General features: G+C 46.6%; 2 protein-coding genes across 2 annotated transcripts; one reads left to right on the top strand and one right to left on the bottom strand.

Annotated features, from left to right (window-relative positions):
- Positions 1-2,955: 2,955 nt before the first annotated feature.
- Positions 2,956-11,504, top strand: LOC127325968 (uncharacterized). The gene is made up of 9 exons (XM_051352780.2): positions 2,956-3,346; positions 3,709-3,943; positions 4,091-4,260; positions 5,830-5,972; positions 6,105-6,282; positions 6,492-7,059; positions 8,567-8,679; positions 10,017-10,260; positions 11,124-11,504. The coding sequence occupies exons 1-9, from the start codon at positions 3,147-3,149 to the stop codon at positions 11,352-11,354; spliced, it is 2,082 nt and encodes a 693-aa protein (XP_051208740.1). The 5' UTR covers positions 2,956-3,146; the 3' UTR covers positions 11,355-11,504.
- Positions 11,505-11,905: 401 nt separating this feature from the next.
- Positions 11,906-19,834, bottom strand: LOC127325969 (glycosyltransferase BC10). The gene is made up of 2 exons (XM_051352781.2): positions 19,013-19,834; positions 11,906-12,751 (listed from the first exon to the last, which is right to left on the bottom strand). Exons 1-2 carry the CDS (start codon positions 19,646-19,648, stop codon positions 12,110-12,112), a joined length of 1,278 nt encoding a protein of 425 aa, XP_051208741.1. The 5' UTR covers positions 19,649-19,834; the 3' UTR covers positions 11,906-12,109.
- Between the last annotated feature and the right edge of the window lie 5,423 nt (positions 19,835-25,257).

Here is a 25,257-nt window from a genome sequence, read left to right as displayed (position 1 = left end):
CTTCACTAACGAAGATCCATGTACATATATTGGTGAATTGGTGTAAAAAATGCAAAACACTAGGTCTAGATGGATTAGAAAGCAAAGGTGGAAATTCTGGACGGAAGAAAATACCTTTTGATCCGGAGGCTATCACACATGTGGATTTGAGTAAAAGAACTACCCTTCATGATTTAGCAATTGAACTGAACATGTCGGTGAGTACATTATGGTGTCGTTTGAACGAGGGCTTGTTTAGGCGTCACACGAATGCCATCAAGTCCACGCTCACGGATGGTAACAAGGTAGCTCTTCTAAGATTTTGTTTGTCCATGCTTGAAAACATTATAGACTTTGAGGACTCTACTTTTAAAGAAATGTATAATGTCATTCACATTGATGATAAATGGTTTTACCGCACACACGGTAGCCAAAATTATACGTGGCCCTTGGAGAAGAGGATCCATTCCGTAGCACGCAAAGCAAAAAAACTTCATTGAGAAGGTAAGCCTAATTCTAAAGGTGTTTTTATGGTTTTAAATGTGTATTGTCAATAATTCCATGGCCGTGTTATTGTGTAGGTCATGTTCTTGGCAGCGGTCGCTCATCCACGCTTTGATGCTAATGACAATGTGGTTTTCGATGGAAAACTTTGAATATGGCCTTTTACGTACCAAGAAGCGGCAAAGAGAAAAAGCAAGCATAGAGATGCTGGAACAATTGTAAGGACTTCAAGTTTTTTACATGTACTATTCGTATGTTCAGTACTTGGATTTTGTTGACATGGTGATCATTGTGTAGGTCACAAAAGTACTACCGATGGTTACCCAAAGTGTAAGCCAGGAGTACATGATTAATTTTTTGCTTCCCGCTATCAAGCAGAGATGGCCTGCATCTGAGCGTGGCACCACAATCTAGAATCAACAGGATAATGCAAAGATGCATATCCCTGTGGATGACCCAAAATTTGTCGCAGCGACTCAAGCTGATGGTTGGGATATTCGTCTCACATGTCAGCCTCCGAATTCCCCCAACCTAAATATCCTTGATTTAGGTTTTTTTGCGGCGCTCCAATCAATCTTTCACAAGCTATTTCCAGGTATTTTGTGCAGTGCTGCAATGATTTTGGTGCTGATTAAGTTGCTTTCATGTACTCCTTCATTGATTCTGGTATTGAATATTTGTGCAGGTTCTGTTGATGATATTATGGTGAAGGTGAAGCAGGCTTTCGACGAGTACCCAGCTGAGCGTGGCAACAGAATCTTCATGATGTTGCAAGCTTGTATGGTTGAAGTACTTAGGGATACTGGAGGGAACCGATATCAAGTCCCCCACATGCGGAAGGAGGTTCTACAGAGGCTCGAAACTCTCCCGGTGACATTGAAATGTACTGCTAATTTAGTGAGGTGTGCGATCGATTCCTTGCCCGATGCTTAGTGGGAATATCAGCATAGGCCTATGGTTTTGAAGTCTTAAATTTGCTTTGAAGTTTAGTTGATTTACTCCTAAATTTGAGTCTTGTACGCTCAAACTTTATTCGTGATCTAAGGTTAATGAAATTGGTGTATTTTTGTTGCTTTACTCCTCTATTGAAGTTGTGTAATCGTCACTGCCCCCCAGCCACGAAAACTCTGCCCCGGCTTTGAAATCACTGCTCCGTTTTGGAGTATTCGTCCTGCTTGTTAAACATGACCTTTGCCCCGATCTCAACAAAATCGATAAAGAAAAACAATTGAACATAATTCAGAAGCAGAACGATTACATTTATTCAAAAAAGATCAAACCGACTAATGTTCTGATGGAAACAATTTATTCATGATACAGTCCTCGTATCCTATCTGTATTTATCCAGGTCACTTCCATTGTCTTCTTCTTCATCGCCGTAGTAGCTGTTCATCGACGATCCATCCGAGCTTCTTTGGAAATAGTCGCGTATCTCCCCGCAGCCGGCACACTTGTGCATTGCCACTTGGTTGACCCATTTGGAGAAGTCGATGATTGTGCCCGGTAATTGATGGCACACAAGGCATGGCACCTCTTCCTCTGCAACTATGGACCCATCGGCCTCCACCTTGTCCTCCTCAAAAATGGTGGCGTCGGGCGCGGCCTCCTCCTCCTCAACAATGGATCCGTCGGGCGCAGCCTCCTCCTCTGCAACTATTGATCCGTCGGGCGCGGCCTCCTCCTCTTCAACAATGGATCCGTCGGGCGCAGCCTCATTGATGGGAACGTCGGCCACGACATTGTCCTCCTTCACCGATGAGAGAGGATGCGTGAGGGACCCTACGAGAGAGAGAGTGACGTGTGTGAGTGAGAGAGAGAGACGTGAGATAGAGGAGGTTCCCAGATTTTATGCACGGGATTAGATCGTTTCCTTATTTCCTGCTGTTCAGCTGATCGGTGGAAGGGATTCTTTGCAAATAAACACAGATATACTATTATATTATGAAACAAATGCAGAAAATCTGTAGGCACTATAGATTGAAACGGATGAAGTATTTACTTTCGGCACCGTGGGTTCGATAACCTTTTTTTATTGAAAAGTACTACAATTGATCTCCTGTACTTGGGAGTCAACAGAGAGGCATGGAAGGTGTTCGATATATGGAAAAAGGCAAAGGGATAGAATCACGACCATCACCCCCCAACCCTCTCCCTTTCATACGCTCTGTTCGTTGTTCTTTCCGGAAGACGACTGGCCGGTATTCATAGTTTGAAGAAGCTCATGATGGGAAGAAAAGTCATCACTCTTCCTAGCGCTATGTCTATATGTCTCGACACCCTCCGTTCTCTCAATGAGAGAACTAGAAGGTGTCGGATATGTGGAAAAAGCAAAGGGGAAGAATCACCGTTGCCCTTCCCAGTGGGTCACATGTTCCTTTTTTTTTTTTTGAGATGTGGTCACATGTTCCTAGTAAACAGCCAAAAGAGAAACAAGTTACAATCTGGAGATAAATAAATGATTTAGTAGTTGGAACCGAAAGGCGAAAACCTCTGCAAGCCTTGGAGAGATGGTGTGATTTTCCTTTCCCCGTTGTGGGTCTTTCTGCTTCACCGCACTCTCCCGTCTCATCGTCACCGCCCCACCGCCTATACCAATACCACCGGCCTAGACCCGAACACGGCAAGCACAACCGTCCCTGCGCGATCCGGCCAACGGGCGGAGGATGGCGATGATGAGCCGGACGCGGGATCTGCTCATGGAGGGTTTCGAGGGGTTCGTCCGGGACGGGTCGTTCAAGTGGCCCGTCCCCCGTCGCGCGGGGGACGACGACGACGACCCCGGCCGCTCTCCCTCCTCCGGCAAGAGCGCGTCCGTAGCCGGTCTCTCCCCCATGGCCAGCGTCGTCGTCTCCCGCTGCTCCCGGTAATGTCCTCAACAATTAAAAGGAACATGTTGTGTGAACTGATATAGTCTAACTGATTGGGAACATATTGTCTCGCTGCTCCCGGAAATGATGCTCTGGGATGTTGTAATTTCTTTCATTTCTCGCATAAGTTGTCCAGTCATTAGCTTGATTGGGAACCTATTGAGCATTCTCTATTTTCATGCAAATGTTGTAATGTTTTTTTTTTTTTTTTTTGCTTTGTGGAGCAGAAATAAGCACACATGCCTATGCACTGTCATACTTTATTCACCCCATAACAAATTTGACTTCTCTTGGTTACACCACGTCCAGCTCGCTTCCATTAGATGTTGTTGAATTTTCTGTTTGTTTTACCTTCCAGAATTCTCGACGTTACCATCGAAGACATGATATATGACTTTGATATGCAAGCATCTGATTCCATAAAGCACCAAAGGAACTATGCAAGAAACTTTTTGGAGTATTGCTGCTTTAGGGCACTTGCACAGGTCTCGCAAGTTGCCGGGTATCTTGCTGACAAAAGCCTCCGCCGCTTGACATTTGATATGATGTTAGCTTGGGAAGTTCCCTCTTCTTCAGGCCAGCTCACTGTTAAGGTAGATTCTTTGTTTTGTTGGCTTCCACTACATAACTTGTGGGTCATACAGAATGGGCCGAGTTTTTGCACTACAATTTTAGGTGACACATTTTGGTTTTGTAATAGTATCCCTCTTATACATAATTTCATCTCTCCTTGTTTATAGGTTGAGGTTGATAGCACAGTAAGTTTAGAGGCTTTCTCAAGAATAGCACCTGCCATACCAACAATCGCTGATGTAGTAACTTCTTCAAACCTCTTTGATGCGCTGTCATCAACAAGTGGAGGGCGTCTTCCATTTCCTGTATATGATAAGTATCTTGCAGGATTGGACAGGTCAGATTGTTCACTGATATGTTGTACACATTGGTATATTGCCTTGTTCAAATATCTGAGTGATAGCTGTTTTATCTCTTTCTGGTATAATTCTTATTATTTCTTAAAATTAAGTACACTTTATGTAAGAATTTTTCGTGGATATCTGGTTTTGAGCACATGACTTCAGATTTCCGGTTGGTGTTCGGTACATTGGCTCTCCTTGTGGTGTAAAGTATATTATTGTGAAGAGTTCATATGTGACAGCACTCTGTACTTCCTATAAGTAACTGACTAACTGTGCATGTAGAGTGATACGTATTCTAGTTTCTGATTGCATAAAGATAGCTTAGCTCGATCATTTCTAGCATTCATGCTGGTGTACCACTGTATATCACCTCATCTTTCCTACTTATAAAGATTTGAGTTGATGGTCAAATGTTCACTCCGTCAATCTTCCTTGTTTCAACCCTGACAAGGTTGGGCCATGCAAATCTACGAGCATAGCAGCAAACAACCCTCTCTCGAATCCTCCTATTTCCCACGCCTCCTGTTGCCCAACCCCCCTTCTCTGGTTTCTAATCTCCGCCGGCATGCTTCAAAATTAAAATCCGAGTGAACCTTGATATGCTAGCTTACCAAAGTTCATCTAGTCTATAGACTTTGTCTCAATTTTCCTTGCACGTAATCATAGCTATATCCTTCATGCATAGTCCACAATTGATAAACGAAAGATAGTGAATTAATTCAACTTGCAACTGCAAACTATGTTCCACCTTGTTTTTGGTTCAACGTAGCACTGACGACTTGCTAGTTGATGTAAACAAAGGAATGTAGATATATGGCGTAATTTAGTCAATTCCAGCTAATGTGTGCACCCCACGATGTGTATACCTATTCTTAGTTGTTACAAATGAAGCATACAACTGCATCACACATTTGATTTCTTCTGTTCTTACTGCTTATTCTCAGCAATCATAAATAACATTCATGAACTAAGATGTAGTTTTTTTTTTTTTTTTGAGAAATGACCTACCAAGATTCATCTCCTTGAAGTTCTATTTGTACAATTTTTGTAGCTTACACCTTTATATGGCCACTCATTTCATAATTTGTGCTGTGTTAGTAGACTGCTGCCTTGAAGTAAGAAGGTTGTGTTGTGGGCAAGTAGCAACAATACTTTTGCTTGGGTGATGTCATGCTTTCTTCTGCAGGGTGTAGAGTAATGCGGCATTGAGATCGTAGCATATTATCTCATGTTTGACTATCTATACCTTGTTGTTCATCTAGGCAGACAATAATTTGACCAGTTAAAATCATGCAAATACTAATGGGCATTCTGAAGTGGTATCACTATCTGAATTAGGATGGCAATGATTTGTTAAATCATTTATTGATGATTTACTCTTCTTTTAAAGTAGGACATAAGAAAATGCATGAGATAACATGTCTATTAAATTTTATTTTCAAATAAAGTTCAGTTACACTCTTATTTCCCCTCTTAACATAGGATAGGTAAGCATGAATTTCTATTGGATTTTTTTTGGTAAAGGCAGGACTCAAGAGTGTTTTTTTTGTCTCATAATATAGAGCTATTAAAAAAATGAAGGCGCAATCTGAGTCATCGCTTCTATCGGGTCTCCGATCTCAGAGAGGGGAAAGGGTTCTAGAAGTAGATGGCACATTGACAACACAACCAGTACTTGAGCATGTTGGGATTTCAACATGGCCAGGTGTGTATGGTTTACTGATGGGGATGATCAAGTTGCTGTCATGTTCGATTAGTTATTTTTTATTTCTTAATATTTGTATTTTTCATTGTTCATTTGTTATATATCACTGGTTTTCAACCTTTGCTGATGCAGGAAGATTGACACTTACCGATCATGCTCTTTACTTTGAAGCTGTTAAGGTTGTGACATTTGATAAGCCCAAAGGCTATGAACTTGCAGAAGATTTAAAGCAGGTTGTTAAACCGGAGCTGACTGGCCCATGGGGTTCACGGCTATTTGATAAAGCCGTTATGTACAAGTCGACCACCTTGTAAGTTTAACACGAATCATATAAACAATACTACATGAACTGAACATACAGTCTTTTACTGATTACGTAATTACAACTGATTCCTGCTCATCTTACAAAAAATTGTTCTGTTAGGACTAGTGTTCCACTTCATATAATTAGCATATAGGTTTGTCCTTATCGTCTTCTGTTACATCTCTATGACTGTTTATTTATGATGTGGAATGCAGAACAGAACCAGTTATCATAGAATTTCCAGAGCTGGCTGGCCACTCTCGCCGTGATTACTGGTTGGCCATCATATCAGAAGTTCTTTATGTCCACAGATTTCTTAGGAAGTTCGACATAAATGGAGTTGATAAAGAGGAAATAATCCTGAAGGCCTCGCTTGGCATCTTGCGGTTACAAGCCATTGAGGAATTGGCCTTTCCAGTTTCAAGTCGATATGAATCGCTTTTGATGTTCAATCTTTGTGACAAACTTCCTGGAGGAGATGTAATACTTGAAACACTAGCCAGTGCTATATCATCAAGAAGTTCAGCTCAAGTCAACAAACCAGGCTTGAACATTGGAATGCGTTCTATGTCTGCCTTGGCTGTCCTGTCAAATCTGGGCGTGGTATCACCAGGTAATAATAGTGAGAGACTCTCTGTTGGTGAGATAGTCGTTGGGGAAATGAGTTCCTTGCAGAAGGCAGTTACTGAGTCAATGAACAACTACAAGAAGGTTGAATTGGCACAAGCCACAGTTGATGGAGTCAAAGTTGATGGGCTTGATACCAATTTGGTAGTGATGAAGGTAAACACAGAACAAAAGTAGTCTCTTCATCTGCTCAATTTATTTAGATTTTTTTTTTGACCTTTTAGAGCATTATCACCTGCTCAATCCGGCTTTCTTAATTCAGCTTCACTAGACTTTTATTGTTTCCAGCCAGGTTCCTGTTTCAGTCCCTATTATACATTGGCTTGATTAAAGTTCTAGAAAGGCAGGAATATTCGTTTCCTACTATAAGACATCAATTTTCTTTACTCATGTTACTGTTCCACGTATAGTTTAAAGAGTATGTGTTGCTACTAGTCTAATATGTAACTGAAAGCATAGATAGCATGTCTCTCTCTTTTTTTGGCTTCCAGTTTATGTTTCTCACCAGTATAACTGCCCAATACCAAGTACTAGGTAAAATAACTTGACTGTGTTTGAAGCTGCTTAATATTTGTTTAGTATGGCAATAGAAGTAGCCAAGGGATTCTTTATATATGTCCACCGGATCAATTAGGTATTTGGACTTAGTCGATATTCTTGTTTCCAATGTTTATATATGTCTATCGAAACTATATTCTGTTGGAGTTGCACTGCTTATACCTGAAGTTTCAAGATTGTGCGTATTTCTGCTTGCACTTCAAAATTGGCAAATTGTTGCATCTGTTTTATAGATCGCACATGGACTATAATTTGCCATCTACAACTTGTGAATTTTTTCATTGACACTTTCAGATTGAAATTCCAAAAGAAGGCAATTTAGTACTTCACTGAAATTCAAAAGATGTAGGTGGATTTGGTGCATTTATGAAAGGCCAAATATTTAGGGGTGTAATGCACACTATAATAACTTCCATACTTTTCATCACATGCCACTCATGAGTACACTACATAGTATGCATGAATCAACATGCCATGCCACTGATCACGTGCTCAAGTTAGTGTGCTAATTACCTAGAGTGACTGTTGTGGCGTTAGTAGTATAGCAGTTTCCATAATTAGAGTCCAGTTCAGTTACTGCATTAGGGAAAATAGGGTAACAGTCAAAAGAGTCCTACTTGTGTACTACAGATCTTGGAGTCAGTTTGGTACACCAGGTTACCTGGCGGCTGGTCCTCCTATAAGAGGATGTGTATCCCGTATGTTTTCGGGCAAGCAATAACAAATACCGTATCTTCTATTTGCTCTCCCCGATCCCTCTGATTTCTCTCGATCCCTATCCCCTGCTATCAGATCTAGTCGCCGGCAACGGCACCTAGACGCAGAGAACGAACTCGTCCTCCTGTATCTCACCCCTATCACCTTCAAAGCTCTAAGCAGCCACAACAGTGACCCACTTACATGAGTGTTCAGTTGGGGGAGCTTGGTGGTCTAGTTCAACTAAATGGAAAAGTGTTCAGTAATCTGTAATGCAAGCTACTCTTTTCTGTATATCAAACTTTCTCTAAATGGTTTATGTTTTCAATTCTACAGTATGGTACTAACCATGTCTATCGAATAGCAGTTTTCTATAGGCAATCTTGAATTAATTATTAATTGTGTTTAGGAATTGTTATCTCCGGTAAGTGAGCTATGGAGGTTTTTGGTATCACTGGCATTATGGGATGAGCCTCTGAAGTCATTGGTCTTTTGCTTGCTATCTTCTTTTATTATTATCAGGTATGCTACTCTGTCCACATTTGTTCTCATGTTCTTTATGTCAGACATGATGCTTTGAAAGTTACCACTCTAGTATGTGTTGTTGGTTATTTTGTATTATCCAACATTACAAATAGGACGTAAGTAAGGACAGCATATTATGCTCTGCAACAACTAATGGAAGAAGGCTTGCAAAATAAACTTATGGGGTTTGCAGGAGTTAATATTCGTGTAAAGAATGTTTGGGTAGTTGGAGTTTGGATAGTACCTTTTGTTGGGAGATTATGGAAGTCCATTTTATAACGGCGTCACCTAAAGCTGTATCACAAGAATCCTTATAATGGCATCACTATAAAGTTGCTGCCTTCCGGGGCCGTCGCCTTGACATCCTCCATCCCCGCTGGCACGACAACACTGGATGGCAAACGATCCAACCGTTGCCCAACAAGGTCATGCTCTCCAAGACGACGCCCCCAAGGAGGGAAGCGACGAGACCGTCGCCATCACTTGCTCTGGCCAAGGCTGGAACCTGGGTTTTTACCCGGACAGCACGAGACCTCCATGGCAAGAGGTAGGAAGCCCCACGATGATGCCTCCAAGGAGGGGCGCGGTGTCCTGGGACGTCGTCAACGCCGACACCAGCACCGACCGGAGTCGCGGCTGAGTTTTCACTCAGACTGGCCATCTCTCACTGCCTGTACAGCCGGAGGTCCGCATGCCACCAGCAGATCCTTATAGCCAACCACACCGCACTGCAGCTCATTGGCCACCTCCCATGCTATTGAATCAGAACTTCATCTCCTGCTGTTGGTTCAGATTGGGTTGTATAAGAGTTTTAGGGCAAGTCAACTAAGTGCTCTAAAAGGTTAAGCGTCTCTGTACCATACGAAACCAAGAAAAGTGAAAGAAAATCTTTTTCTCTAGGATAAAAAGGCCCACCTCATCTATGGTGCATTTCTTGTTATTATAATATCAAAAACTCCCAGCCCTTTTTGTATGGTATTTATGTTGTCATGAAAAATGTAATGTTCATGACTGGTTGTATTGCAATTACACTATGTTTTTTCTTGAAATATCTTGAGAGCAGTCTCTCTTTTAAGAGAAATAGCAAAGTAGCAATTCCAAACTGACACTCTGATAGTAAGCAGTTGATAGGCGCACATGCATCTATGCCAATACGCCTATGGATGCCAATAGTTCCTTGGCCAAAGTACTAGGGTAGCTTCTACTAGCAACTTGAGCGTAGTACAAGTGCTTGGCTATGATGAATCTTAATTTCAAGTTGCTAATTCATCAATGATTTTTCATCCGTTCATATTAGTGATTAATGATGGTCCTATGTTTCTATGCTGAGACAGGGGATGGGTAGTCTATTTTGTTGTTATGGTCCTATTGTTATCAGCAGCCTTCATGCTCCTGACAAGACTAACTAGTCAAGGAAAGCCTATGACTGAGGTCAAGGTGTCATCTCCTCCTTCAATGAACACAATGGAGCAGCTATTAGCTGTTCAAAATGCCATTTCCAAAGTTGAAGAGCTTGTCCAGGATGCAAATATTGTTCTTCTGAAGATAAGGGCCTTACTGCTGGCTTTTCCATCTCAGGTGACTATCATCTTAATTCTCAGTATTTCATCTTATAATTTATATCTTGTTTTGCAGTTTTGTTTCTCTGCTCTATTATATTATATACGGGCAATAGTGTACTAAGAATGTAATGCACATTATAGATTGCGTAGATATTATTGTCCAAAGGGAAGCCCAGATTACACTTTAACTTGGCAAATTTATACATAATTTAGTGCGGAAATACTGATAATACAAACCATACATGCTTTGTTTCATTAAATTATAATGAAGTACTGATGATTAAATGGGAAGTGTGTGCGAACTGAATAACCAGATCACATTGAGCAAACATAGCTAAAAAGTTTGTCTTAAATCTTCCGCTTCTCTTATCTTGCATGTGGTGGGAAAAAGAAAACCCTAGGCTCATATACCATTTGAAGAAATATGCAACTCGTATTTTCATGTGGCCAAGGGCCACAATATATGTACACGAACTTGTGCGTTAAATATGCAGGGAGGCCCTTATAAAATGGGGGGGGGGGGGGGGGGGGGGAACACAACAATACACGGGAAGTATGAACTACTCTAAAAATCACACTCCCTCCATCCCACGAAATTTCTCTTAAATTTATGTAAATTCGGTGTGTCTAGGTACATCCAAATTTAGATAAATCTACGACAAGTTCCATTCCCGGTTTCCTTCTGCTCTGTGAAAAGTTCCTTACTGTTCGATTTGATGGACAGTGCTTGACTAAATGATTTCATTCCCAAATTTTCCACGGAATGCCAGAGCTTGTATTTGCGAGTTCTGTTGAAAAATTTCAATTGGTCTACCTTGTTGAATATATATTTTCTCTCAGGTTTGGTCCCTACGTTTCATGAATTCTTGTATTTTACAGGCTACTGATAAAGCTATCCTTGCTCTGTTGATGATGGCTCTATGCCTTGCTTTCCTGCCCACAAGATTGCTTGTCCTGGCCATGTTTCTGGAGGTGTTCACGAACAATTCCCCACTAAGGAGAGCAAGCACAGAGAGGTGCACCAGAAGGTTGAGAGAGTGGTGGTTCAGCATACCTGCAGCTCCAGTAGTGGTGGAGAAGGATAATAAAGAAGATAAGAAAACAAGATGAATATCCGTGTGCTTATCCAATGCGATGTCGTATCCTGTTTGGCTGATGCATCTTAATGGGCCACGAGCGCCCGCCCCACCGTGTAAAATGTCGATATGTTAACATAAAATTCTGTTAGTCTTATTCCAATAAAAGTGCTAGTTTCTGTCACTACGGAATTGTTCTATGCTGATGTCTCTCTAAATTAGTGTTTGCTAGAAACGGATGATGATATTATGGCCACATCGTTGAAATTTAACCATAGAAAAATTATAGGAGCAAGCAGAGGTACCCTTTCTATATATTTTTTTAGGGAGAGGTACCCTTTCTCTTACCACTACCTCTGTCGAAGGGAGTACCTAAGTAAGTCATCCGTAGCATTATTTCAGCCCTACGTTCATAGTTAAAAGGTTATCTTTATGAGACAAATGATGACCATGTTAGAATATGAAACGAGAAGTCTACTACGGAGTATATGATAACATTCATGTTTCTCAAAGCATATTGTTGTACTGCAGTTATAATCAAAGTGAGCAGGAGTGCACGCAATATTATGACTGGATCGAGGGGTCTGTTGATTAACAAATTCTTCTTCTCTTTCTTACGCTCTTGCATTTGCTAGATTACATATATTGATCATTATAGAAGGAAATCTGTGAAGAAAAAAGGAGCCGGTGAACATGAACCAAAGAATCGTGTGACGATGCATATATGTATCTTTGTATTGTATCCTAAAGCAAAGAAAATTGGGCGGTCATATGTATAGGTCCTCCAATTCAGCCGAAGCCCATGAGCTTTGGCGCGAATCTGAGGAAGCGGGTGAGCGAGTTGGGCAGGAACTTCCTGGCGAAGAGGAAGCAGACGGTGGTGGTCCTCCCGTTGTAGTCGCAGGTCGTCCCGCCTCGGAGCCATCGCAGGAAGTCCACCGTGACCTCCATCCTGGTGAAGCGCGACGGGTGCGGCCCGCCGTGTGACCAGTCGACCCACGTGACGCTCCGCTTGGCGGCGGCCCCCCGGTGGCGGATGTGGAGGAACGTCGGCAGGTAGTGCTCGTCGGCGTAGCAGTTGCGCGTGCAGTGCCTCCTGAACACCGGGAAGTAGACGGCGTCGGCGACGACGGCGGCGGCGAGGGCGCGGTCCAGCTCGAACCACTGCGAGCCCTTACGCCACTGCCAGGCGGCCACGGCGGGGGCCATGCCGCGCTTGTACCGCCCCCGGCCTGTCCCGCCGAGCTCGTCATAGGACTCCACGAACACCTTGGTGGAGTTGACGAGGTAGGAGTAGACCGTGGGGAAGTCGAAGAGCGGGACGTGCGACTCCGAGAGCAGGAGGAAGCGGGCGTTGGAGTGGTCCAGGAGGGCGTGCGCCAGGAGGCGACGCTCGGCTTCCACCATGCTGATGTGGCCCCATCTCACCTCCTGTTCATGCACGTCATCACAGCAATATATACACATTTAGTAAGAGCATGTCTAACAGGCCCCGTATTTTTTCGCCCCGTAAAACGCGAGTAGAGGGCCCTGTATCCGGTTTTCACCGGCCGAAAACTCGGACGAGCTAGCAGAACCCGTATCCGTAAACTGTAAAAGAGCATATTCCTAAAATATGCCAAATCAAAAAAAATTTCCTCCTCTTCCTCCTCCAACCACTTTCCCTGCCCCAGACCTGCCCCGCCCCGGCCGGCCGCCGCCCCCCGCCGCTGTCCCTACCGCCGTCACCGGCCGTGGGCCGGCCGCCCCCGCCCCCGCCCGCCACGGCTCCGTCGCGCATCCGTCAGCCACACACAAAGGAGACCCTGGGCGTCCTGTGAAGAACAGCCCTTGGATCAAGAATATGCAATGCGTCTACGCATCTTTCTGCTTCCCTACAGTTGCTACAGCGAGCCAGCTACGCTAGATTAGAATTAGTTAAAGTCTCCGTCGGCCGATTAGTATAACGTGACTACAGTCGACTTCTTGCGTGGACTCGCGTTCGGTTCGATCTCGATCCTTCCGGCGAGCTGGCCAGCTATTCGGTCGAATCCAGGAACACGAGCGGGCCGTCGTGGTCGCCCGCCAGCGCCGCGCGGGCGCGGATGGCAAGCGCAGCCATCTCCTCCGCCTGCAGCGGCCGCCGCCGCATCGCGACGAGGATGAAGTACAGTTGTCCAGGCTGTAGCTCCTCGTCAGGCGCCACGGCCATTACCGCGCCGCCCAGCTCGAGACCGTCGGCGCTGCAGAGGAAGCATGCGCGGTGCAGGGCATGGCGCGATTGGGTGCGTGCAGGATCTCGATTTGGCGCGATTGGGTGTGTGCAGGAGTCAACGAGGCGGAAGCAGTTGCGATTTCCTGAAAGTTCAGCGCGCCACGAGTGGGGGGTTGGGCCTGTATTCAGCCTCCCACCCTGTACTTGTAAGGGGCGAGGAGCCGCCCCGTAGCCAAAACTGTAAAATTTTTACGGGGTTGGGCGTTTTAAGGGGTCTGTTAGACGGCCGGGTAGAGCTCTACCCCGTATATCGGCGGTTATTTTACGAGGTTGGGCGTTTTAAGGGGTCTGTTAGACCTGCTCTAAGTAGTCTTCATTGTATGTATCATGCCCAACATGTGTGTCATCATGTCGTACGGTGAAATTGTGAGTCCATGTTTCTTGCTCGACGCCGGACTCAATCTATAGGTTTCTATTTCTAGTTTTCTATGTGTCGTATATGGATCCTTTTTCTGCGCGCGGAAATGTCGTGTGTGGATTCTTTTTCTGCGCGCGGAAATGTCGTATATGGATTCTTTTTCTGCGCGCGGAAATGTCGGAGTATATGGATTCTTTTTCTGCGCTCGGAAATGTCCTAGTATATGGATTATTAGGTCTTTATTTACTTAGATAACTAGCTCATCAGTCACCTAGTTTCCAGCTTCGTCTTTGACGAGCTCAACAAATCTGACAAAAGGGAGAGCTGATCGCGACTATGAAGGAATACCCGCGTGGCGCTGTGTGTCCGTCTGTGTGGTGTGAAGGAAGGTGCATGCCGCGCGCAGACAGCGGGAGCTGGGGCCTCCCGTCCTGGGGGAGGTTGGCAAAGTGGACTATCACGAGGCACGCCATGTGGGGGAAGGCAAGGCATGGGTACAATCTAGTTGAGACGTACTGGAACAAGTTTTATTAAAAAAATCGAAACAAGAAAGAAAATATATATATATCTTACATTGTAAAAAAAATCCGTGTGTATGTGTATCTTGACATTCTTTGTGTGCTTTGCGGAAAGGTAATATTTTTTTAGGATGATGCTGAGCATCCCGAGCCCTGATCCCCCACCTCAGAGTGTTTGACACGTGTCCACTTGGACCACCACACATACGAATAGAAAAATTCTTCACGCTCCTGGAAAAAAGGCATGCACCATCCCATCCCAGCGTCCTGGCTCACCACTGTCTTCTTGCAGCACCACACCCCATCGCTCCTCCATAAACCCCATTGGTCGCCGGAGCAAGGATGCCCACTAGCAGCACCGGCGGTGGCACCCGCCACCGTCTTCTTGCACCAGTGCATCACCACCCATGTCGCTCCTACGTGAGACTCTCCCATCGTCAGAGAATACGTCGTCGGAGCTTCAATGCCCGCTCACAACATGGTGGTGGCGGGTCGCAGCAATGGCGGTGGTGGCTGGAAGCAACGACGGTGGCCGCTCGCAGCAACGGCGGTGGCGGGTCACGGAACTTAGCCGCCGTAGGTAGCAAACCCGGCCGCCAGCGGTAGCAAACCTGGTTGCCGTACATAGAAAACCTGGCCGCTGGCGGTAGCAAACCTGGCCGCCGTGTGTATCAAACCTGGTCGCCGTAGGGAGCTAACACGGTCGTCGACCGTTGCAAACCCGGCCACCGTAGGGAGCAAACACTGCCACCGGCGGTAGCAAAACCCGACCACCATGTGTAGCAAACCTGGTGGCCGGCGCCGGAGGTAGCAAACCCGACGGCCAACGGTAGCATATCGCAGAGCCCTTTGCAGCAGCGCACCAGATTTGCAGCGCGGCCGCCCGCCTTTTCCGCCTTGCCGGTGGGAGGAGTGCCGCCCCTGCAAGATTCAGGTGTCTGGTTACATGCGGCGACGGCCTCGTCGCATTCATCTGCCCCCACGACACCCGTCTCGCAGCAACGGCTCCCGCTGCTTACAGGTCCGGCGGTGGGGAGGTGGTGCAGACCTCGACGGCAGGGACGAAGGTGCAAGCACTACCAGTTGGGAAGGGGAGGAGCAGGGCACTGGAGAAACCATGGGCAGCAAAGGACAACTGTTTGAGAGACAGGAGATAAGAGAATCTCCAGCCGTCTCCCCGACGAGGCCCCCGACAGCCGTTTTTTACATCCATATGGCGTTATTCGGCTCAGCCGCGCCCCCGACTCCTTGTTTTCACCCGGATTTGGCCTTTAATCCATCCGGAGAGCCCAGGCCATCCTCGGCCCCTCGGGGTGCGCTCGGGGACTTCGGACAAGAGAACACACGAACCCCACCACTTTGTCGACGCAAATCCCCCTCCCCTCCCGTTGCTCTATCGCCGCCGGCACCACCCCTCGCCAATCCGTCGGCTGGTTGCCTAAACTCCGCCGTTCCTCCACCCAACTGCCTATATTCCGCCGCCCACCGTGCCCTCTGCCTATTTTCCGCCGTCAGGCAGCTCCGTCGCGTCGCTCCTCGTCGACACGCCCGACAGGTGTTCGTACGATTGCCTGGCCGGACATGGACTCCGACGAAGAGGAGGAGCAGATGTTCGCCGAGCTTTTTGAAGAAGAAATGGCAGCCACCACCCAAGACGAGGAGTACATGCTGATCCTAGCTTGCCCGGCTTGTACGCCAAGTTGGCCATTGGTCGCCGTGGTGGGTCAGCACCAGGTCACCGGAAGTGCAAGCCGAGACAACGAATGGAGGGCTACTGCATGCTCTACGCCAACTACTTTGCTAACGATCCATTGCACGGTGAGGCTGTTTTTGGGCGTCGTTTCAGGATGAGCCGGAAGCTCTTCCTGAAAATTGTGTATGCCCTTCGAGAGTACGGCTCTATTTTAGATGCAAGTTGGATTGCACCGGCATGGTAGGGTTTTCCTCCCTCCAAAAGTGCACGGTTGCTATGCAGATGCTGGCATATGGAGCTCCTGGTGATTCTGCCGATGACTATCTTCGGATGGCGGAGTCCACCGCCCTTGATTATTTCTACCGGTTCTGCAGGGCGGTGATAGCAGTGTTCGGGGACATCTACTTGAGATCACCCACGTTCGAAGACACTGCTAAGATCCTCGCTGTCAATGAAGCTCGAGGATTTCCAGGGATGCTTGGAAGCATTTACTGCATGCATTGGAAATGGAAGAACTGTCCGTTTGCCTGGCAGGGAATGTACAAGGGTCACAAAAAAGGTTGCACTGTGATACTTGAGGCAGTGGCTACCCATGATCTCTGGAGGGCACTCCTTCTTTGGTATGCCGGGACCCAACAACGACATCAACGTCTTGTAGTGCTCGCCGATCTTCTCCAAGCTTGTTGAGTGTCATGCTCCCCCGGTTAACTTTGTGATCAATGGCCGGCAGTACAACAAGGGATACTATCTTGTAGGCCGTATCTATCCAAAGTGGGAAACATTTGTGAAGACTATCTATGGCGCCGTCCTCCCGAAGGAGCTGGAGTTTGTCAAGGAACAAGAAGATTGCCGAAAGGACGTCGAGCATGCATTTGGTGTCCTCCAGCAGAGATTTATTGTAGTCCGGTTTCCCTCTTTGATTTGGTCCAAAGATCAGATGTGGGAGATGATGAATTGTTGTGTGTGCTTACACAACATGATTATCGAGAATGAGCGGAAGTATCCGATTCCTCTGAGTGAACAAGCTGCACCATATGACAGAGATGGTCCTCTTGCACAGCCTAACCACCAGGTGCCGGCATCGTGGGCTGCGTTCATCGCTATGCGTCAGGAGATTCAAGACTCCACAATGCATCAACAGAACAGGATGATCTGGTGGAGCACATATGGACGCTTCGAGGCAACACCAACTAGTTTCCATTTGATTTGTTTGAAAACTTGTCTTGTTTTGTTGAACTGTTATGTTTATTTGTAAAAATAAGCCAAATATTGGTAAAACTGGTCAAATTCGTCGAATTATGCTGGAAATTTGGTAGCCAGGAACATTTTTTTTCTTCTTAAAAACGGCGAACACCGGGTGTCTACCAAAGAGACGGCTGGAACTTCGGTGCTCCACGGTCCAAACTTTCGTCCAATCCGGCCCTATTTAGCGCCGGATTTGGCCGTGGGGAGCGCCAACGGCTGGAGATGCTCTAATGCAGAGAAACGACGGGGGAGATGGATAAGAATTGGAGATGGCCCCCACCCACGTTCACTCTCTGGCTTTGGATCATTGGAAAGGACGCGTGGCGCGCTAACAAGCAGGAGGACACGGGCGTAGCGATCCCCCGGGGGATGATAAACATTTTCCATTTTTTTATGTCATATGTAAAAGAAAGGTTTAAAAATGTCTTTGCAGAGAGCTTTTTTCAGCACCGAATTCTGTCTTTTTTATACGTGGCACAAACATATCAGGATTGTGCGAAACGACTCCGCGAACAGGTACAAGGTCAAGATGTACATGTAGAAAAGTTATCAGAATTTTTTGATAGTTTAAACCTAATTTCAGAAACTAGGTAGGTGGGTGCAAAAACATATTGTCTAGTTCCGGAAATCCATGTCAACAAGTTAAGAAACAGAAATGTCAAGTGGTTCGTGTAACTGGGCTGTTAGGTTGTCGCAAAGCTTGATGACGAGGGGTAACGTCCGTGATGCAGCAGCTGTATGCATGCAGGTTACCTTACGTGCTGTGGTTGGCAAGGTCTCGATGGATGGATGGATCGGCCAACGAAGTGCACGATGCACACGCGCGCCGAGCATGCCATGTGGCCCAGGCGATGGGTTTGAGAAGGCATTTCCCATTCTCAGGCGGAAAAGAAAACCAAGAAGGCCGGTCCCGTGCGATTTGAAAGTAAGAATTCCCCGCCACATATAAAACCTTACGAAAGCAACAAAGGCTAAATGGTAATTGCAAACAAAGGCGTCCTCTGCAGGTGTACTTCGAATGCATCGCGTGCTCTTGCGGAACTCCGCGCTCGTCACATTCTTGGTGCCATGTGCATGTGGGGAATAGATTTCCTGCTTGTCATCCAAATCAGTTGTCGTCGTCGTCGAGCCAATCAGTTGTTGGCATGGCGTGCTCCCAAACAAGATAGCGCAGAGTACTCAGTTCGATCCATAATAAGTTTTATGATTTTAATTTAAATCTACACTAAAATTGATTGAATTGAAACCACGACACTTACTAAAAGACCATGACGCTTACTATGAATAATCAGAGGGTGTAGTTTAGATGAGTTTTCGTAAGACTATCATTTTTCTTGGAGGAAATAGCTAGCCACTCGATCGCCGTGTCAAAAAGGACATTGCAGAATTACGGGTCAAGCCATGCATGCATTTTGCTACGCATTTGATGAGAACTCAACAAAATACGCATGCATGTGCAAGTTGCGTCAATGCTTTGGACCCAAAAAAGTGCACGCATGAATGCCGGCATGGGGTGCGCCAATTCATGCATCCATGGCGGGTAGTAGTAAATTAAGAGTAATTTTCTGAAATGAGCAGGAAAATATAAACAAAAAAAAAGTCAAATCACTTCTCGATTTAGTACCTTGCTGGGGATGTGTCGGCCGTAGAAGGCGGACTGCTGGTCTGTGGCGGAGGCGTTGAACGCCGGGTCGGTGTGCACGTAGACGGAGTAGAGCCCGCGGTGGCCCTGGAAGAACTTGTCCCACAGCGGCGCCATCGGCAAGTCCCACTTGGCCAGGAACAGGAACGCCACCTTCGGGGCGCCCACCACCGACCTGGGCGCCGCCGCCGCCCGCGACATCAGCTCCTCGTCGTCGTCCTCCTCCTTCTTAATGGAGGCGGCGCCGGCCGGCCGTTCACCCTCCGAGCTGTCAGGCACAGCCACAGCTGCTGCATGTACATAAGCCGGCGGGGACGGGGCGTCGACTGCCGGCGCCACCTGAAGCACTGGCTGCGACGGCTGGCGCGCGCGTACCGGGCTGGAGCTGGACAGTTTTGCCGTGGGCGGCGGGAAGAAGAGGCCGAGAGCAGCGCCGGGGAGCGCGGAGGATGTGGTGGAGCTTACGAGGGAGAGCGTGGCCACGATGCCGAGCGCGAAGCCGATGGCAAGGGGGATGGCGAAGAGCAGGAGCTTGATGGTGCAAGGAGTGGCCATGGCTGCCACCGCCATCTGCAGTGCTACATGCTGCTGCTGCTGCTTCTGGTTCTTGGTGCTCATGGCTACAGCTGCCTATAGCTGACTGGCTCCTAACAATCAACGATCTTATTTGTCACTTTCTAGTAGTCTACTATGCTGCTGGGAGTTCGTGGGAGACGATCGAAAGGGATGATGGCAGGATCACCGCACCTGCACGGCATGGAAAGGCGAAGGAACCGGTGAGGGCGGCATCTGGGGCTATTCACGGGGGTATATGTACATGTGTGTACACTACTACTAGCTAGGTGAAGTGTGGCCGATGCGAGGAATCTTCGGTGGAGGTCAGGTCAGCCGAGCCGATTGCCGAATTGGACCGGGAAGGTATAGGATTTGGGCGGGGACCCACGAGGAGATGACTTGGTCGCTTGGGTCTGCTTCTGGATTCCTCCTCATTGATCGGTTCTTGCGTGGAAGCCGGCGTCGTATACTCAGCTCTTGGAAGAAGCTTACCATCAATAATACATCAGGTCATGGTTTACTCTTTACTGAATGAAGGAAATCAATCACGTACAAATTACTACAAAGTTTCACATCAATGATAGTAGTAGTACATCAGGTCATTTGGTTTTTGTATAAAGGACGTCAATCATGCATTCATGCATGTACTCCTACAAATGTAACTGTAAAATTATGGTTCGTCTAATATTATACTTTCTAATGATTACAGGAAATCATGAGTGCAAAGCTAAATACAAAGGCTAAGTGGAAATAAATATTTGGCATCCATGGAATGAATCAAGATGGCGGGACGAACAAAATATGAACACAGTGGAACAAAAATTAGAACTTCTGGAACAAAGCATATGTACAAGAGGAAAACAAAAATTGGATCATGCAGAAAAAGTTGAACACGTGAGAAAAAAAAAATCACGGCTACTAACGGAAAAAATCTAAGATATTTCGAAAGAACACTCCCTGATGCAACAAATTTAGATCATGCGCAAACTTAAATACATGAGAAACAAATTTAGATCATTGACGGGATAAATGGATTAGCTAAAAATAGAAAAAAAAGAAAAAAGTGAAAATTATAGAGAGAGTAATACAAAAAGGAAAAAAATACAGAAACAAGCAAACGATCAAACCATTGACGAATGTCTCGTATCGAATGAATCACGACCAGCAACACGAACACAATAAGTGGGCCAAGTCCAAAGAAGTGTTGTGTTTGGTTGTATAGAATTGGGCCTAGAATCGTGGAATCTGGCAGATCGATTTCCCTTGTTTGGATTGCCATCTGAATTGTTACATGGAAATTGAGAAAAATTCTGAGCCCCTGCTTCTTCGCGTGCAAAGAGCTCGCTCATGATTCGGAGGTCCCACCCTCAGAATCGTGTAGAAACGCAACCCCGCGCGTAGCGGTTCACTCTAGAAACAGAGTGAAGCCTCCCACCCCAACGCGCGTGACACCATCCCTCCACGCGCGAGCGACAAGAGACCCCGGCGGTGGCGCACTGCCTCCCTCTCTGTCTCCCCTGGCCTCCCTCCTCCTTGCTTCTATACCTCTTGGATGCCCCCTCCTCGTCCGGCCCTAAACCTAAATCGTGTGGGGGGGATGAATGGCAGCGACGACGGCATAATGGGTGTTATTGGCCATGTTCCTTTTCATTGAATCCTCCCGTGTCCCGTTGATGTCTGCTGCCGGAGGTTCTTCCACCGGCGTCCTCCCCGAGCTCCTGATGCCGGCCTCATTGACGTGATGCCGCTGTTCCAGCACACCGTCCATCGTCCGCCCTGACATGCGCTCCCCGGTTGCTCCCCTCGTCAACCATCCCTCGTCGTCTTCCTCATGCACCTAATCGCAACGGGCTCCTCTCGTTGTGGAGCATCGGCGACACAGTTAACCCAATTGAAAGTGTTTCTGGGTGTATGCGTTGTGTCTGTGTAATGAGACCAGAGGTGTTCCCGGTTACGCCTTAGGGCGCATGCCCATATCCACTGGTCATGGGCTGAGCTAGTGCCAAGGCCAAGACTCCAGGCGTGCCGCACGACAAGAGTCATGGTGGACAAACAGACAAGTACGAACTGTGGTGAATCGTGTGTAACATTGCTAAGTCTTGCCTTTGGTGTAGGCACCCTTGTGGTTGACAAGCGCTATTGGTCAAGAATGAGCCAAGACAACGAGTTGGGACAAGGAGAACATGATAAGCGGAGCAAGGAGCAACCCTTGGTCACCCTTCCTGGTCGCCCTCGGAAGGAGACCGAGGTACGGCAAAGCAGGGCAACCAGGCCAAGGTGTGCCTAGACTGCCCCGAGAAGGACCAGAAGACCACTTCTCCTAGGCGTGTTCGGCCCAGCCTTGGAAACACGCGATGCGCAGCAGATAGAGGTGATAGCTCGATGCCCGAGCTGTCACACCGCCATCGAGTATGTCGGCGCATCGTCTGTGGCCATCCATTGGCCACCCGCGCCACCCACCTATCGAGCGTCCGCGTTGCTCCCAGCGATTGAGCCCGAGAATGCCCTTGGGCGATGCTCGGACTAGACGATGTGGTGGCCCCTTGTGATATAAAAGGGGGCGCCTCGCCGACGTAGGGGGGTTGGATCCATTTTTAGTTCAGCTGAGACTAGCTCAGTTCAGAGGAAGATTAGTGTTGAGAAAGGAGAGAACAATAGTTACGCAAAAGGAAAGAATACGAGAGGAAGAGGAAGCCCGGGAGGTGTAGAAGCTAGAGAAAGCATCCTCCCGGCACCCAAGTGTTCATCATGTTGTACACTGTGCACTCCAGAGAATCCACCAAAGCAGGACATAGGGTTGTTAGCCAAAGGGCGGCTTGAACCTGGGTAAAAAATGTGCGTGCGTGCTTTGTGTGTGCTTTTCGCTCGTCTTAGCAGGTTCCTAAGGCGGCGTTGAGACCAGAATGCCTTCGTTCTCACTACCCAACAAAATGAGGGTGTGCTCATCCCCGATGTAAGCGCATACAAGACACGACACGTTGAAAATTTTAGATTATTGTATGCATCTCTGAACTATGTGTCGTTGGAAGTTTTAGGTTATTTGGCACATATGAAAACATTACAAACTAGTTTGTTGCAGTTTGTAATTGCTATCAAACGGAAATTAGAATTGCTACCACCCTTTGATTTCAACAGAAAATTCGAAGCACACCCAAATAATAGCATCTGAATTGAGAATCATTTCCTTTCCATTTTGGATTTTGAATATTTAGTCAAATTCAACTCCAGACTTAATTTTGTACATCCAAACACGACGATAAAAAAATGGTGGAGAAATCGCGCGTTTTTTCCCGAAATGGGGATCCCTAGCCCCTGCATCGAAAGATGCACACAACCTAGTTTTTATTAAATAGTTGTGAGTACCAATTTATTACAATTTATGAATCACATAAGATCATATCTAACAGAAAGGCCTAAAACCGAAAAATAACCGATTGTTTACGGGTTGGCGCCGATCAATCACCGTAAACAAGGAAAAACCAAATCTTTTTTTTTCAGGCCGAGAACGAAAACCCAATTCGGCCTGCATTTGTAGGGGGCAAACAAGCAAACCGAGAGAACCAACATGAGGTTGGGTGGTTAGGAGGGTGGTTGTACCCCCAGCCCACCAGAGTTCAAACCCCAGGTTTGATATCTGTGTGTCTCATAAAGGCGGAATATTCATTCAGTGGGAGGCGACGTTCCCGTCGACAGCGAGGCGCCTGTGGTGACTTCGTCAATTTCAAGATCCAATCCGCCGGCTCAGTCTTCCGGAGGTGCTCATAGGGGTAGGGTGTGCGTGTGTGCGTTCATAGGGGTGAGTGTATGCGCGTGTATGTGGGCGCCTGCGTTTGTACTGTGTTTCTCAAAAAAAAAAACCGAACGGTGGATCCATATCTAGGGCGCGCTGAAATTTTACCTCACGCAACCACTAAGTTTCTCCCTCATCCCGCGTGCCACCATCACACTCCGCCACTGCCACCATCGCACCGCCCGATTCAGCCGAGCCCGGGGAAGCGGAGCTAGCGCAGGTCACCCCGCATCCCGCCCACGGTTCCTCACCCAGTTCTGGGTCCCTCCGCTGCCACGCTGGCCAAATCGAGGATGAGCTCGACCAACGAGTTCATCGACATCGATCTGTCTGATCCGTCGAGCTCAGACGATTCCGACCTCGATGAGCTACTCCACGACGACGACATGGAGGCCACCATCCTCCTTCTCTCTGTCAGGGAGCTAGAGCACCGCGTGCAGCCGCTGAATCGGAGGTGCGGCTCGATGATTGGCTGGAACCACATCCAACGGAATCGCCTCCTCGGCCACGAGCTGACGGAGGACTACTTCTCCAAGGTACCTACCTATCCACCGCATCTATTCTGTAGGAGGTATCGCATGCGCTGTAGTTTGTTCGTCACAATCGTGAACACATGTGAAGTCAACTCAAATTACTTCAAACAACATAGAAATGTTGGCGACGGGATGGGTTTCAGCCCCTTTCAAAAAATCTCGGCTTCCATGAGGGTGATTACGTATGGCATCCCTGTAGATTACACCGATGAATATCTTCAAATTGTTGAAGATACAACCATGGACTCCGTGCGTAGGTTTGCTCGCATGATTATCAAGTTGTTTGGACCAACATATCTCCGAGCTCCCAATGAGGATGACACAAAAAGATTGATGAAGATAAATGAGGAAAGAGGTTGGCCTTGAATGCTTGGCAGTTTTGATTGTATGCATTGGACATGAAAGAATTGTCCCAAGGCATGGCATGGATAGTACTGTGGGAAGAGCAAAGATGCTACCATTGTACTTGAGGCCGTAGCATCACAAGATTTGTGGATTTGGCATTGTTTTTTAGTTTGCCGCGAACACTCAATGACATCAACGTGCTACAAAGATTCCCTTTATTTGCGAAATTAGCAAATAGGGAAACACCAACTTGCAATCACAAGGTTATAAACAATGAATATACAATGGGATACTATCTAGCCGATGGCATCTATCCAGACTGTGCAACTTCTGTGAAGTCTGTGAAGGATCCCCAAGATAAAATAGAAGCTGAATTTACCAAAGCTCGAGAAGCAGCCCGCAAGGATATTGAGAGAGCTTTAGGTGTTTTGCAAGCAAGGTTTGCCATTGTTCGGGGTCCAGCTCAGTTTCGGGATAAAAAAAACCCTTGTGAACATCATGACATGTTGTGTGATTCTTCACAACATGATCATCTAGGATGAAAGAAGTTTAAGCTTGCCCTGCTTCTATGACAACGTTGACACCCGAGTGCAACCCAACGGAATCCCGGTCGCATTGAAGCTTTCCTTAAAACGCATAGGCAGATTGAGAATACCAATACTCATACAAAACTCGTTTATGCAAAATGCACCACTAGCAGCAACAAGGCCGTTGCCAATGATCCTACAATTCCATCCATTTATGTGTGACATGAATCATTGTTGAGACATTTGTTCATTTGTTTTAAAATTGTTGTAATTTGGTTGAGACATTTGTTTATCTATTGTAATAATTTGGATGATTATTGTGTTCTGAAATGTATTATTTGATTAATTATGATCGATTGTTGTATGTTTATGTTTATACCATGTTGCATATGAATTCTATGAAAAAACCCTAGTTTTACGGGTTCGGATGGTGCTGGCGCAGAACATAGGCCGTAAACCAAAACTGTAAAAGAAAAT

The sequence above is a fragment of the Lolium perenne genome, chromosome 6 (assembly GCF_019359855.2).
Source record: "Lolium perenne isolate Kyuss_39 chromosome 6, Kyuss_2.0, whole genome shotgun sequence".
Lineage (NCBI taxonomy): Eukaryota > Viridiplantae > Streptophyta > Magnoliopsida > Poales > Poaceae > Lolium > Lolium perenne.
Note: the sequence above shows the minus strand (reverse complement) of the source record. Positions and strands in the feature narration are given on the sequence as shown.

Bases quoted from the DNA above. Each gene is read 5' to 3' on its own strand.
- LOC127325968 (XM_051352780.2), top strand. From the start codon at position 3,147: ATGGCGATGATGAGCCGGACGCGGGATCTGCTCATGGAGGGTTTCGAG. The intron at 3,347-3,708 runs GTAATGTCCTCA...TTTACCTTCCAG, and splicing joins GTCGTCTCCCGCTGCTCCCG to AATTCTCGACGTTACCATCG. The intron at 4,261-5,829 runs GTCAGATTGTTC...CTCATAATATAG, and splicing joins TATCTTGCAGGATTGGACAG to AGCTATTAAAAAAATGAAGG.
- LOC127325969 (XM_051352781.2), bottom strand. From the start codon at position 19,648: ATGAGCACCAAGAACCAGAAGCAGCAGCAGCAGCATGTAGCACTGCAG. The intron at 12,752-19,012 runs GTACTAAATCGA...GTGCATGAACAG, and splicing joins GCCGACACATCCCCAGCAAG to GAGGTGAGATGGGGCCACAT.